This window comes from Streptopelia decaocto (assembly GCF_964273445.1).
Source record: "Streptopelia decaocto genome assembly, chromosome: 7".
Taxonomy (NCBI): domain Eukaryota; kingdom Metazoa; phylum Chordata; class Aves; order Columbiformes; family Columbidae; genus Streptopelia; species Streptopelia decaocto.
In genome coordinates, this window is record NC_138661.1 from 54,435,386 (window position 1) to 54,450,242 (window position 14,857).

The 14,857-nt window shown below is 40.4% G+C and overlaps 1 protein-coding gene across 4 annotated transcripts in view; it reads left to right on the forward strand.

Annotated features, from left to right (window-relative positions):
* Positions 1-8,434: 8,434 nt before the first annotated feature.
* Positions 8,435-14,857, forward strand: part of ABCC8 (ATP binding cassette subfamily C member 8) — an 80,505-nt gene continuing 74,082 nt past the window's right edge. For all 4 annotated transcript variants that reach the window (XR_014184554.1, XM_082057771.1, XM_082057772.1 and 1 more), the window contains exons 1-3: positions 8,435-8,645; positions 10,032-10,173; positions 12,892-13,013. Coding sequence is in view for 3 of the 4 variants with exons in the window: in XM_082057771.1 (XP_081913897.1) it covers positions 8,456-8,645; positions 10,032-10,173; positions 12,892-13,013 (454 nt within the window). In the remaining variant the exon portion in view is untranslated. The remainder of the gene's footprint in view (positions 8,646-10,031; positions 10,174-12,891; positions 13,014-14,857) is intronic.

A 14,857-nucleotide genomic window follows, 5' to 3' on the forward strand; every position in this document is an offset into this window, starting at 1 on the left:
CACACTTCTATACCTCTAGCCAGACAGATTCAGAAACACTTTTTTTTTTTTCAGTTGTGTCATTGAAAGGCTTCATGAATTACACACCTTCTCAATTATAAAAGAACCAGTATTGCCTTTTCTAATAGTGTATTTAAACCCATATGTACGTGAACAGATACAATTAAAATACCATAGTAAATAGATGGAGAAAAGTGCCTAGATTTATAAATGACACAAAGGGACAGAATGCTTACTTTACACTAGGACAATGCAAGTGACTTTTATACAATGCATGTCACCATTTTCCTAGAAAGCAGATTACATCCAAGGATTAAATCCCAGCTAGACTTTATTATCAATGTAGTCTCTTAATCATGGGGCAATGACCAATCAGCTGCATTCCCAATAGTGGGAGACAGCAGAGTTTTTATCCAATTCTAGCACAATCCATTTTTTATTTTACAGTATCTTGAGCCTTTATTGATCAAAATACAAGTAAATGGGGAAATGGCTAGTGCTCTTTTATGATGTGGTGAAAGAATAGGCAGTCAAGCATTTGTTCAAGAAGCCCTGGCCAGTTTCAGGATTGGGAATATGTAGAAAGCATTTCTACTTTTTCTGCCCAGCTATACTGAGCATATGCTGAGGATGTATCTCTGGCATGTGTGAGAAAATCATCACCCATCAGTGCTTTCCAGCTGGATGTGGTGGTTCTTGTCTCCACTGCATTGCTGTTAGGCTGGGGATGAAAAACAGACAGGAGATGATTGTACATGCAAAACTTCCATGGCTGAGCCTCAGCACATGACATCCCCGTTCACATTTGGACTGCTAAAATGCAGACATGCAGAAAGCTTCCACTAGCTCGTATTGCCTTCTTATCACAGAACACAAAATATAGCCTGCGGAAAGCATTTTGAGACAGGTTACCTACAAACATGGGAAAAAGAGAGAATCAGGAACAATTCCATATGGGAAGGAAGATAGGTGTCTGGGAATTGTGCCCTGCATAGGTGGTTCTGATACATTCACTTGTGTTTGTGCCTGCATATGGCTGCCCAGGTGCCTGCTGAGAAGTACCTGAGACTGTATTGCAGCATCAGGTTCTTACCAAGGAGGCCCTGCAAACTACTTCCTACAAACTCTACAAACGAATTCCTGTAAAGTAAGGCATTTCTCTTTGCTATGTTTTATGAGCTGGTCACATAGGTTATTTATTCTAAAAAAATATAAAACCAAACACAATGTTAATTTGTGCTATTTGTCAGTTCTCATTATATCCTCAGTGTGATTTTCTAGCTCTATCAGTCACAATTGTGTGCAACTCTGAAGGTCTTTTACAGTTTTAGCAAACTGCAAATTGACCACTGTGCTCACAAGTCACAGCTGTTTTCTTAACTAATGTCATAGAGTGAAACGGGTGGAATGTACATTGTTGTAAAAAGAAAACATTTGACTATGAGAAAATGGATTATTTTTTTCCAGAAAATCTTCTACGACAAAAGAGTAGGGCTTCTCTTTTATGAAGAGATGTACAATACGAAGCATTTGCTTTAGCGTAGTATTACCAGCAGTTAGCAAAAAATTAGTACATCTGCTGAAGAGTTACTTTAGAAGGAAAAGGAATTATTCTCTTTATAACCAGTCAAACTCCCCCTACAACTTTTCCAACCTTTTTTTCTTAAACCAGAACATTTTATTTGGATTTTTTAAAGTTAGAACATGAATTTTCATATTTAGATACAAAAGATTTCTACCAATATCTCATACTTAACTGAGAGCAGTTCTTGTAGAGAGATCTACAGCTGCTTTACATCCTGCAGCGAAGTGGATACCTAGAGTTGTTTGCTGCCGTTTGTATAATAATAGTGCACTTAAGTGAACAGGTCTTAAACACAGTCCCACCTCTAAAGCTTCTTTTTTTTTTTTTTCCCCAATAAATTTCACAGAGAACAAAATCCTACATAGGAATAAGATTAGCTATACTATTTTATTTTAAATGCTGCTGGAAATTAATCTATTATTAGTCTATTATCTTCACTATTTTCAACTAATTCTCTGCCACATCAAGTTGAGGGGGATGCTGTAGCTGTACAAAGCTCTTGTTTCTATTATTCACTCTTAAAAATGGCAAATTGTTATTGTCATTAAAACTACCTTGAATATGCACTGCTCCCACCCACCTCTTATTTCAGCCACTTAAGGAATGCCTAGTTGTAAGAGTGGAGTTCCACATTTCAGGGTAGGATCATTCCCTGAGGCAGGTCCTCCGTGTTCTTCACAGGGTGAAGGACCTGTGGCATTACCTTGAACAGCTCAGCTTTTTTTGGCATTAACAAGAGACTGCACCTGCCTGACTCCTCAGCTATTTGTTGATCAGGGACCGTGGCCTCACCCCTCTCAGTGAAGCCGGTTTTCTGTGCACTATCTTGTACTAACACTGCTATGGTGTTAGGTGCTGGATAGTTGCTTTTGCTCCTATTTAGAATTTTCCCTTTTCTGTTTAGCTAAAAATACTAACTTAACATGACCCAAACTTACAAATAGTTTTAGCCCCCTTCATGTTGCATTTTTTGCCCGGTTTCAGTTGTTGCATTTTTGGTGGTTGTTTTTTGGTGGTTGTTTATTTGTTTGTTTTAAATAGTGCACACTGGTTTGATAGTTTGGTATTCAGTTTGCCTTATTTATCCTTGTTACAAATCTGTGGGCAGGAACTGTGGACAAAATATTAAATAAAATAAATTCTCCCGCTATAGAGGGCAAAGAGTAGTACCAAATTTAATTACTGCAAGGAGTTGTGAAGCTACCTTTTTTCTCCCTTTACAAAAGGTACTTGATTCTTCCTAAATACTGGCAGTATGAAGAATTCCTATGCAGGGCAGAGGGCTTCTGGCTGAAGGCTGAGGCTGTGAACCATTCACCATAAGTAAGGACATTGAGGATTTACTGCTGCCAGGTAACAGTGTCACAGGCTACACTTAATTCTATGCAAAGCTTCTGTGTCTGTGAATGTAGGTGCAGCACTTTGCCGTACACAAACAAAACTGTTCTACTCCAAGAGGTGACGAGCTTCAGGTTAAAATTGTCATGGAAAAATGCAAAACCATAAGAAAAAAAAATCCCACTGGCTAGGAGTTCAGTAACTAAACAGAAAGTAAATTAATTTTCTTTATATTTTATATGAGTATTGATTGTTGTAATTCCCCGGAGCCTCTGAAAATCCTTAATGTAGTCTGCATGTGGGCTGAACTCAAGAGGAAAGACTCCTCAAATAGGCTTTGACAATTAATTAGTTACATGATAAATCACAACAGGGAATAAACAGTCTCGGCTATGTAGGACCAAGCTTTTTCATGCACACTCATGATTTATTTTTTTTAAACAAATCCACAATTTTTTTTTTATTGTTTTGTTTTAAGAACTAGAGCAAATGCCACATTGCAATCAGAAACAGAAGAAAAATCTGTAGTGCAAGATCTCATTAAACTTCAACACCCATTTTCTTTTTATTAATTTTTTGTATAATTTTGACAAATAGTGGCACAAGCAAAGTACATTCCAAATCCAAGCCTGAACTGATACCTTTTAGTTTCCCTCTAATTGTTTTGTCGATTTTACCCACTGGATAATTTGAGGATAGCCTGGAACAATTCCCAGGTGGTGAATAAACAAATCAACTAACTACCACTCTCTAATGTGCCTGAACAGAAGCCCATTTTCTATTCTGAAAAGGAAAGATAGTAACTTCATTTTGTTTCTGATAATCTTTAACAATCAATTCAAATCTTAGTTTTCAGTCTAGTTCCTGGTTTTCAGAATTGTTCCTGGAAAGGCCAGTGACTTTTAGTGCTGTTATCTTTTCGAAATTAATGCTGGTTACGTGTTTATTTGGTGTGTGTGATTCTTGTAGTATAAACAGGCAGAACAATCTTTTCTATACAAGGCGAGGATCATAAAGGCACTTAACTTAATCAGTAACTAAAATAACATTTCCTGAAGAATACCACCCTGGAGCCAGCACGCGAGTTGTTTATTGGCGTGAGTTAGTCCACAGCACTCAACTTATTCTCCTGAGAAAACACAACACTTGTACTACAAGTACTACACAGGGAGTACTCAAAATATTAACCATTTAAATGCTGGAAAACAAGCTAAGGTGCAATGTGATCAGTCAGATCATGCAGAGATTGTAAGAGTACATCTATATACAAGGTTAGTCAGGAGCAAATAGAAAGTTGGTTTAGGCGTGATTTTTCAAAAATTACTGCTGCTTTGCTTGCTTCAGCATTTCTCAGCTCAACTTAAAAGATTTTGAAGCATTGAGCACCAACCAAGCTAACTGAAGCTGGGGTAATTCATTAATTTCCAAAATGTTTATAAGATGAATCAGAGCTGTAGGTGAAGTAAGTGGACAGGTAAGAGGAAAAGCAAACTTTTTCCTGAAAGGCTGCCTCTTCTTTCGGGATGAGAAGAGGATGCCCAGAGCACTGTCCGTGGAGAATGTTGTCCTCAGTGGTGGTTTTCTCAATCATAGGTAAAGGAGAATGGCATTCTATGGAGATTAAGTGGAGGAAAGAATCTGCTTACTCTTAAGTTCTTCCTTTATTTTTAATGAGGGCAAACAATTAAAAATTCTTAGGGTTTATTTAGAGAAAAACAGCTATTTCTGTGAACCTCTGCACTATTATGCTTATTGCACTATTTTTTAATAGTACCTTAGACAATTTTTACAAATAAATTTAATTTGCTTTGTCAAATTGTATCTTCTGTGAAATAATAGAATGGAGTTATTTGTTCCACAAGAATAAAATAACAGTTTTCTCTGGAGGTGATTTTACCCATTTTTCCTCTCAACTTTTCCCAATGTGTGCTTGAAAGGGATCATTAATTTCTTCCCATTCACATAAACTGCTTTTCCTTCCTACCTGTAAGAGTAGAATTTAATAGGAAGCAAAAGTCAAAGATTGGTGTATCTTGTTTAGCAAATTCTGAATCACAATAAGGATTTGCTCTATTTTTTTTTCTGATTAAGATTTCCTCCTGATACTTAGTCTCATTAATGACTTTAAAATACCCAGGAAAGTGAAATTTTCCTGCTTGACGCCTGAACTGATGTGCCTAACTAAATAACTTTGAATACAGGCTGTAACTGTTCAGAACTTTCAAACATTTATTTTTATTTTATATCTGCTTCTAGGTACAAACAAAAGCAATAACCTGCAGAGTGATCTATAGTAGCAAAACATAATTTTTAGGGATAGACCACTTCCACTACATAGCACTGTTGAGAAAGGTCAGTGCAAAACCTAGGGGCAGGAAGAGGAGCAGGAAACAAATGATGAAGGTAGGGAAAAAAAAGGAAACTTCCACTTAAATGTATATTCTTATCTGTTAAAAACAACTATTGGGTTTTAAATGAAGTGTCAATACTTTGCTGCAAATACCAAAACCCAGCTGCATCCTGTAGACGAACTCAAATTCCAAGGCGAGCGTAAGAAGTTATTTTTCCTTGAATTAAAAATTTTGCCATTGTCTGTCTGGAATTCATTTTCAAATAGTCAAGGTTCTTCCAAAATATTTCGAGTCACCTATTGAATGTGCTGGTGGCTGCCAGAGTCTAACTTGATTTCTCATTTCTAATAGATGTGCTGAAAAAAATGAAGTAGAAAAGTGACCTCTTGTGATACAGAAATAGTCCAAAAAGAATGAGGGAAGCAAGATCTAACAGGACTTTCGTGAAAAATTAGGTTGCATTTGCAACACACAGATAAATATAGCTGTTTACCTGTTGGTTTCATATTGTTCCTTTGTCTTTTCTGTACTTTGAGAAGTAATTCTGTTCTCATAAAGCTTCATGTGCTTCAAATGCAGCTTTGAGGGGAAAAAACTTCCTCTGTGACCTGCTCCAAGGCCCACTGGGCTAGCAAAAATAGTCTGGGTAGGTAGATTCAGTCCTTTGACACCACAGGCAGTCACATCTAAGCTTTTCAGGAAAGAATTAAACTTGTGTCTTGGAATTACTTTGTGAAATCACAGAATAGCTCTTTCACCATTTTTGAGTGGGAAAAAAAAAAAAAAAAGGTAATAACAAAATCAGTATTAGTCCAAATTCAGCATTCTTGATCTCATTGTTACAGCAGGGATAGAACTGTGGCATCGTTACTGGAAGTGTGAGCTATTTAAAGAGTTTGTGTGTGTGTGTTTATTGCTAGGAATGCTCATCTTATCAATTTCAGTTTACCAAATGTTTTGATTTCTGTCAGTGTGGGGTTTTTTCAGTATTTCATTAAGTAGTTAATTGTAATCCAAGACTCTACCCCATTTAATCCATCACCTTTCTGTTCAGGTTGCCAACACATTTCTGACTCAACTTTATCTCTGTGATGGCTACGTATCTGTTGTAGGACCCGAGCTAGAACTATTAATTTCAAATCACCACATGAATTATGTAATTGTGGCTGCATTTGAAAACCGTTGAAAAGATAAAGTTCAAATTCCAAACTATGGAGTCTCCTGGTGTTTTGTTGTTTGAGAAATATGGTTTTTGAAATATTGTGATTGCCACCTGGTAGTTAAGGAAGATAGTCTCAAGCTTCAGAGACCGTGCAGAGGCAGGGGATGTGAGCTCTGTTCCCGGATTCCCTTGGAGACTTCAGTAAACTTCAATTTCTGTGTTTAGTTCTCCAGCCACAGGGAAGATGATGATGAGTCCTTCCCCAAATTTTACCCCATGATTTCAAACTGTCAAGAGTTCTTTGCTGCTCTTTGTTCATCTGTAACACAGAGCCCTTGTGTTACTTGGGGCCTCAGGAAATACTATAATATAAATGCTTTTAAAATTATCTGCATGTAAACTGCACATACTGTTTATTAAATAACTTTGGATAACAGAGATGAGCTTAACCAGAAGCTCAGATTAATGCTGGGTTCTGTCCAAAACTTAAAATAATTATAATCTTTCCAGTGTGGGTTTAATTTTAACATTTGAAAATACATATATACAGTATTTGGCTTGGGGTTTGTCTTTTAATTTTTATTCTTAATTGCACTGTTCTAGCCCCAATAGACCCTATATAGGAAATAGGATGCTGCATGAAGAGAATTGCATTTTCTTTCCTCCTGTCTGACAGCTAGATCAATAACAGCAGCATGACAAAAGTAATTTTCAGGTCTACTAGTGGAGGTGTCCGTCCCAGAGACTGAATGCTCTCTGTTATCTTGAGCATCCATAGCTTTATCATTAAAGGAAAAACAAGGAAATTTTTCATTTGTGAGGCCGTTTCCTTTAGAGGCATTTAGCCAGCTTGTAAGTTTTGCATCTTGAAGAGTTAAGCCTAGATATGTGGGCATTATTTTTTTCAATTTCTGTTGTAGGATGTGGCAAGTTGTATTAAAACTCAGCTAAGCAATGGGTAAGACTGGGAATGAAAGGAGCTCTAAGGTAAAGGATTTGGTTATGAATCTTAATGTTGAGTATTTCATGACTACCTAACAGAGATATTTGAATCTCAGGCTTTAACTCAACCTGTGCTTGGGAGTGTAAGCCAGGTGCAGGCTTGTGATGCACATCATGTTTTCCTTTCCAGTGTTTTCCCCCAGCATGGAGGTACTTGATTAGAGATTTTGTTTGGCTTTGGCTCAGCTAAGCTTAACTTTTACTTGAGACAAAAAGGTCTGAAAAGTTTGATTTATGATTATTTTGGTATACATAAAGTTGCCTAGGGAGTGATGCAGAACCCACTGACATTAATGGTCTGATTCCCACAGACTGCAGCAGTCTTGGGGGGAGGGGAGGGAGGCGGGGAGGAAGACTTAAACTCATTTTAGGGGCAAAAATCAGTAAAGCACGAATGTAATGGCTGTTTAGGACATGATGCTGAAGCCTCCTTTGAGGACAGGATAGAGCTGTATAAAAGATTTAATCTAATAATATCCTCATCATAATAGAGGAAAAAAAGCACAAAGCTATCAAGGTTAAATATATACTTCCTGTAGGCTATAGTTCCTGTGGCATCGCTAATTTTGGCGGCTTTTATTTAATGTTCTGTCTTATTAACGATGCAAAAACCGCTGAATTACTGAGCCCCAGGAAACCTGGAACACTGTTTTATGTTGCTGTAAGGTAACTGCGGGCTGTCGCTGTGCTTCGCACTGGTCTCCAGTCATGTCGGGAAAGGGCCGCATGTTCCTCCAGTCCCGGACCCCATCTCCACCGGACTCTCCCTGACCCCCTCGGGCCTCTCGGGGGACCCCTCGGACGCCAACGCCGGGCAGCGGGCGCTTGGGGTTTCACGTTCCCCGGCTTTCGCTCCCCATCCCGCCCGGCCCGGGCGTCGGGGCGGGGCGGAGCGCGGGGCGGGGCCGCCCGCAGGGGCAGCGCAGGGGCAGCGCCGGGGCCGCTCCGCGGCCGCTCGCCGGCAGGTGCGGGCAGAGGCGCCCCCGCGGCCGCGCATCCCGCGCCGGCCCCGCCTGGATGTGCGCGGAGGAGGCGCCCGGCTGCGCGCAGGGTCCCGCCATGGCCCTGGCTTTCTGCGGCGATGAGGGCAACTCCACCGCCTACAACGTGGACCACGGCGTGCTCAACAACGGCTGCTTCGTGGACGCGCTCAACGTGGTGCCCCACGTCTTCCTGCTCTTCATCACCTTCCCCATCCTCTTCATCGGTGAGTGCCTGCTGGGCTCTCTTGCCCCGTCCGCCTCTGCCTTCCGTTCTGCCCGCTTTTCTCCTGCACGCCCCCCGCGCGTCGCCTTGCCGTGTTTCCCCCGCCTTGCTTTGTCTTGCCGTGGGTTTCCCTCCCCCGCTTTGCCGTGTCGCAGAATGTCGTGTCGCCCCCCCGCTTTCCTGGCCTGGCCGTGCACTATCTCCCCTGGCCTGGCCTTGCCTTGCAGCCGTGCGGGGAGGCGGGGGGTGCGCAGGCTGTTCGGCCGCGGTGCGAGCTCCGGGATGCTCCGGTGACCGCCCCTGCCCGGGCTGCCGCCCGCACCGCCCGCGCTCCGGGCGCCTGTCCGCTCCCGGCAGCGGTGCCCGTTTCTCGCTGTCGGGACTTTCTGAGGGGGAGCAGCCGGCGGGGCTCCCCGCAGGTGAAACCCCCTTGCACAGGGGATGGTTGGATGCTGGAGGAGACTGCGGGATTTGCCTGGTTTCGACTAGCAGCGCGGGAAGCAAAAATAAATGTGCTATTAAAAACCACAAAACCTGGCAAGTAAGTCTTAGGATCTCAAATACTTCCTGCAGTTACTGAGCAGTTACAGCAGCCGGGCAGCCCTCCTCATTACTGGTAACGAGTAGGAGGGCTGCCCGGCTGCTGTAACTTTTGTCATATCTGCAGCGGGTATTATTTGATAACGTAAAACTGGGGTTACCAGTAGGCGGCCCGGTGGTTCAATACATGTGGCTGTCACTGCTTTGAGTTCCATTCTCCGTACCCTGGTCTGTCCTCCAGATAGCCGTGGCAGGAGCTGTGGGATTTAACACTCACTTAGGCTGATCATAAAAGGTCCGGGGCTGAAATAACAGCACAAGTGTTAAAACGGGGTCAGCTGAAGAACTGCCATGGGTAATCTGTGCTTGCCTGGCTTTTCTCAGTATTGCTAATTTTCATCTAGGTCAAGAGAATGAGTCACTTTTAAAGAAAAAAAATGTGAGACAGAGTGTAAATTATTTAATTAAATGCACTGAAGAAAGAATTATGTATGTATTACAGTGTTGGAGTGTATTTGTAAAAATGTTCATTTAAACTGGTAATATATTTGAAAACGTTTAATGCATGTAATTACTTGACAGTAAGTTGGTAAAAGTATGGGAAGGCTGTGTTGTGTCTGCATTGTTGATATTATTCCACATGAATTGAAGCAATGAGAACACACTTCTGATACATGCAGGTTTAACAATTCAGTTGTGTTAACTTTAGTGTGCTAGTTTGCTACATACATAGTTTATATATATATATATATATATATATATATATATATATATATATATATGTAGGAGCTTTGTGGGTCACTCTTGTTGTTAAGAAAGCTCTCTATAATTTTATTTTCCTGTTTAGGATGGGGAAGTCAGAGTTCTAAAGTACATATACATCATAGCACATGGCTTCATTTTCCTGGCCACAATTTACGTTGGATACTGACTTTTATCCTCTTGTTTGTGCTGGTGTGTGAAATTGCAGAGGGCATAGTGTCCGATGGGTAAGTGGATGTCTACGTTCTCTTGATAACACTGAGCATTTTCAAGGTTTCAGGGTAGATATTTTCTCTTCATCTAAACTCTCATCTAGATCATATTCCTTGTCATTTTAAACATGTAATCTGTATTCTTGTTGATTAACCTACCGACCTCGTATCAGAAATTCCACAGACCTTGCCAAGTTATGTACGCATGCAAAGCTGACCTTAATCGTTTTTTAGTTCAGCTTAATGACACTATCTTTCCAAAGAGTAATCATAGATAGATCCTAACAATTCAAGCAGATGGTGACATTTTCGTTATATGTTTTATGTCCAAGGACCCAGTCACACAGTCTGTACTCGGGCAGGACTCCCCAGTGCACGGTAGCTCACACCATTCTCCCGCAAACTGACTTCTGTTCATCCTAATAAAAGGAGCAAATCTGCTGGCCTTATCTCACACCCCATAGAGTTTTTTTGCAATGGTTGTGCAGTACATCTGATCTGTCACCTTGAGCAGAGCAACTCACATTATATAAGCATGATCCATTGTTTGTTATTCCACTTAAGATGTCTTTATACAGTAATCAGTAGGGAAAAATTATTCCAAGTGAAACAAGTGCTAGAGGAGAGTTGTTTGTTATGAAAAAAAACTAATGTTGCGTAACAATGACTATGATCATCTTCCTCCAAAGAAAGGTCTGATTTTCATAACTGTTATGAATTTGCAACCCAAGATTTATAAAGTTGAAGCTCATCATTAAATAAAGCAAAACCTCTCCATTTAGCCATCTATATAGTAACTATCCACCAACCACTGTGAGAAGCACTGCAGTATTCTGCTGTAGAAGTTGATTTCATTGTTATTATTATAACATTTCTTAAACTTATATAAATAGGATGTTTCTCAGTGCCAGTTTTTTCAAAAATAATTTTTTCTCATACTTATTCAAGTTATCAGAGTGTGGGATGCTCAGAGCAAAATCTCCTGCTTTGAGTTCTCGGTTTTATTTTGCTCTTTAGCAATCCCTCTCATCATGTTTATTTGCTGTTTAACTTGACTCAGAATGCTGTCGTTAAGTAATAAGTGTCACCTGATGAGAATCGAAGCTCCTAGCTCTACTGGGGGAGTGCCAACCCACAGTCGTGCCTCCCGAGCACTCAGCAGGCTAGTGAGTGCTCCAGTGAATAAAGCAGATTTTGAGACTCAGCAGGTTTCTAAGACCAAGATGGATTGTGTTTGCAAGTCCTTTTGACAGCAATTGGGAGCCAAAGGCTTTGACTCTTCAACAGTAGATGCAGCCTGTTGGAGATATGGTTATATAGGGGAATTCCAGCAGCTTCTTTCTGTGAAATAAATAAATTTTTAAAAACCTCCCACTTCTGCAGTGTTACCTACTGAATCTTGGGCTGCCTGGAGAAATCTGTTCCTGTTGCTTGTTTTTACTTGCTAAGAATTCAGCCCTGATATGCAAAAAACCCTGGCATTTCTAGGAATTCAGAGACTGGAGAATCTTTTCTCATTTTGCTGTGTACACACACAACTCATTGTCAACAAGAGGAGTTAAGTGTTTATGACACGGGCTGTCAGCACGGGTCCAGCCAGCTCTGCAGAGTTCACCACCATGGCCGTGTGAGGGAGGGCTTTCCTCTCTGAGTGCAGATGCAGGGAGGTTGTCCTACTGAGCTCCTGCGGATCCGTTGGGCATTTGGGGTGTTCTGCTCTCAGACTTGTCATGTCCTGTGATGATCTGCAGCTCCCTGGCAGCATGGACCCTTTCTTCAAAGTACACAAAGGTAGCTTTTGCTGCAGCAAGAACAAATCCAGAAATGCTAATTTATTTTCCATGAGGCTTAGAGGACAAGGTGTGAATTTCCATGAGTGTTTGTGTCCTGAAGACTTCCTCTTGGTGCCTCTTCTGCTGGAGTTGGTTGAGAGACAGAGGAAATTGTACCTCTTGACAGCATAGGACACTTAATTATGTTTGTGAAAGAAAGAAAGAAAAGGGGCGGAGGAGAAGATGGCAAGTAGGAGGACAGAGGGTGGAAAGCATGATTCTGCCCACCTCTGCACAAACCAGCAACATTACCCAACAATTCCCATATTCCCAAAGGGCTGCAGTTGACTGGACCCCTCTGCTGCTACCCGAATCAAAGCATCAGGAGAGTTTTGCTTTATAGGACAAAACTTAAGGGTGTACGATTCTGTTGTAGGTTTTGTTTGTTGGCCTGCAGTCACAGGAAACCAAACTCACTAAAGTCATTTCCATGCTGTGGTGCTGTTCCCTCTCCCAAACTGGAAAAAGAAACAGAAACGCTTCCACAAAGTGTTTCTGTAGAAAATCTTAAACTGTGCTATCAGTTGGTCTTATCTACATATTTTGATGGACAGCTCCCAAACTAGTTTAGCTTAAATTAAATTTTCTCATTTTGAAGCTGGGTTGCTTACGCTAATTTAAACGACATTCCAGTTGATTTCAGTAGGAAATAGAAGTGCACACATTTCATTTTCAGCACAGGGGAGGAATTTGAAATCCAACTATGTGATTTAGGAGCATAAATCCAATTGAAAATTGGAGAGCTTTACATCTGTAACTCATTCTAGAAAATCCTAGATCAGGATTTGGTACAGAATACAATTAATAAATTAAAAGGGAAACATTAAAATACTTAAGAGGGTTTGGTTTTAATAGTTAATTATAATAATTTGATTTTAATGTTCGCTTTTTTCTTTTTAAGGGTTTCAGAATCGCGCCATTTACACCTGTACATGCCGGCTGGGATGGCATTCTTGGCGGCCATCACATCAGTTGTCTATTACCATAATATCGAAACATCCAATTTCCCGAAGTTGTTAATTGGTACGTCTCACAACGTAGATGACTTGGAAGTGTGACTGTGGTGCAATGTGTCTGTGCATTCTGTGACGGGTCCCTGCAGTCTTGGTGGCAGCTTCTATGGTTAAAGCTACACCTATATTCTGGTCTGCTAGTTGCCATTACCAGACTCAGTTCTTAGTTTTCCTGAAACAGGTCATTGTTTTCAATGCTTTTAACTTCCGTTAGTATTCTCTACAGTGTTCTTGGAGATCCAATGGGCCAGAGGCTTCCCTAGGAAAAAAATGGATTTGTGGGAGAGGTAGCACATCAAATTCTTAACTGTAAAAGCTATACAAATCCCCATGCTTGTCAGCATGTTGCATTTAAGTGTGATGTAAGACTGAAGCCATCTTCATCTGTGTTGTCTACTGAAATGTGCAGGGAGTCAAGGAAACAACTGACATCGCTGACATGCATTATGTTCCTGGATACATTACTTTGCCTACTTGTTTTTCCTTCCTGTTCCTAAAACTCCCTTTGTAAACTGCTTTCGTTTTGAATGGAAAATGATACATATAAGAACTACTTAGCATACTGTGTATTTTCTGCAAGGTTCTAAATGAACCGTAGCTAGCTGTAGAAAATCCATTACCGCTGACAGTTATGCAGTCTGTGATGTGGTCTCTGCTGTTTAAGTAGAAGGCAGACCGTGGATGTCTACATGTTTAGCTATCCTGTTAGCTGCTCATTCTTTGGTGGTCCTGGGTCATCAAATTGTGTCTGAGCTGTTTTTCTGTATTAACGGATCCTGCTAAGGTTTGTCTTGTGTCCCTTTAGCTCTGTGTATCGAACTTCTGTTCTAGTTTTTGTCAGGTGGTAAAAAGTCAGTAACAACCAGATTTGAGAAAGCTTTTAAATATTGAAGATTATTGTGAACTGCATGTTATAGTAAGTAAGGGTCCTCTTCTGCAGAAGGAGCCTGTAACTCCTGTAAAAACAAAACAGACAAACAAAAATCAATTAGTCTTCAAAAACTTCAGATTTCTATCTAGGCTTGACAATCTTTGCCTTATTTGGGGCTACTTTTCTTCTTGTACCCTCCTTTCTTGTCTTTTATAACTATGTGGGCTCATTTGTTTACTTTTTTAATAAGTCAACACAGCCTTCTCACAGGACTAGATGTTACATCTCAGGAAAGTATTGCTAGCCTGTTACAATCACCTAGAGAAAGCAAGCAGTGATTGTCTTGTGTGTGTGGTGCATTTTGGTTTGGGGTTTTTTGTTGTTGCTTTTTTTTAAGTGGGGGTTTTGTGTGTGTGTGGTGTTGGTTTTTTGTTTGGTTGGTTTGGGGCTTATTTGCTATTTCAGATGTGTAACACAATAATTAATAACTTAGTGTTGCTACCACGTTCCTATTGTTAAGTCATTGAGAAAGGCAGCACAAATTTACAGCTGGTAGTTGATTACCCGTTTTTGCATAATCCCTTCTCTGTAGAGATTTCTCTTTTATGGTAATTTTGTTTGGTATTTAGAGCGCTGACGCTGGCTAAGCTCTGGACAATACTTGAATAGTAAACAGTTATACCAGTGAATACCACCGCTTCAGTAAGTGTTGTTGATACTAAAGTTAATAATGCTGAATTTTCATTTTGAAAGAATTTCCAAGGAATAGTGTCCTTTAGAAAATATAATCCTAGTAGCTAATTCTTAAGCAAGAAGAAAATCATAATACCACAGTCTTTCTTACCTAGTTGGTCTGATTTGAATTTTAATCCAAAGTCTTCACAAGCTGATAGTCTTTGATTTTTATTTTACTTTTGACTTTGTTTTTCCTTTCATTGCCCTGTGTTTGTGAGAGAACCTAAGAAAGACATTTCTGGAAGTCT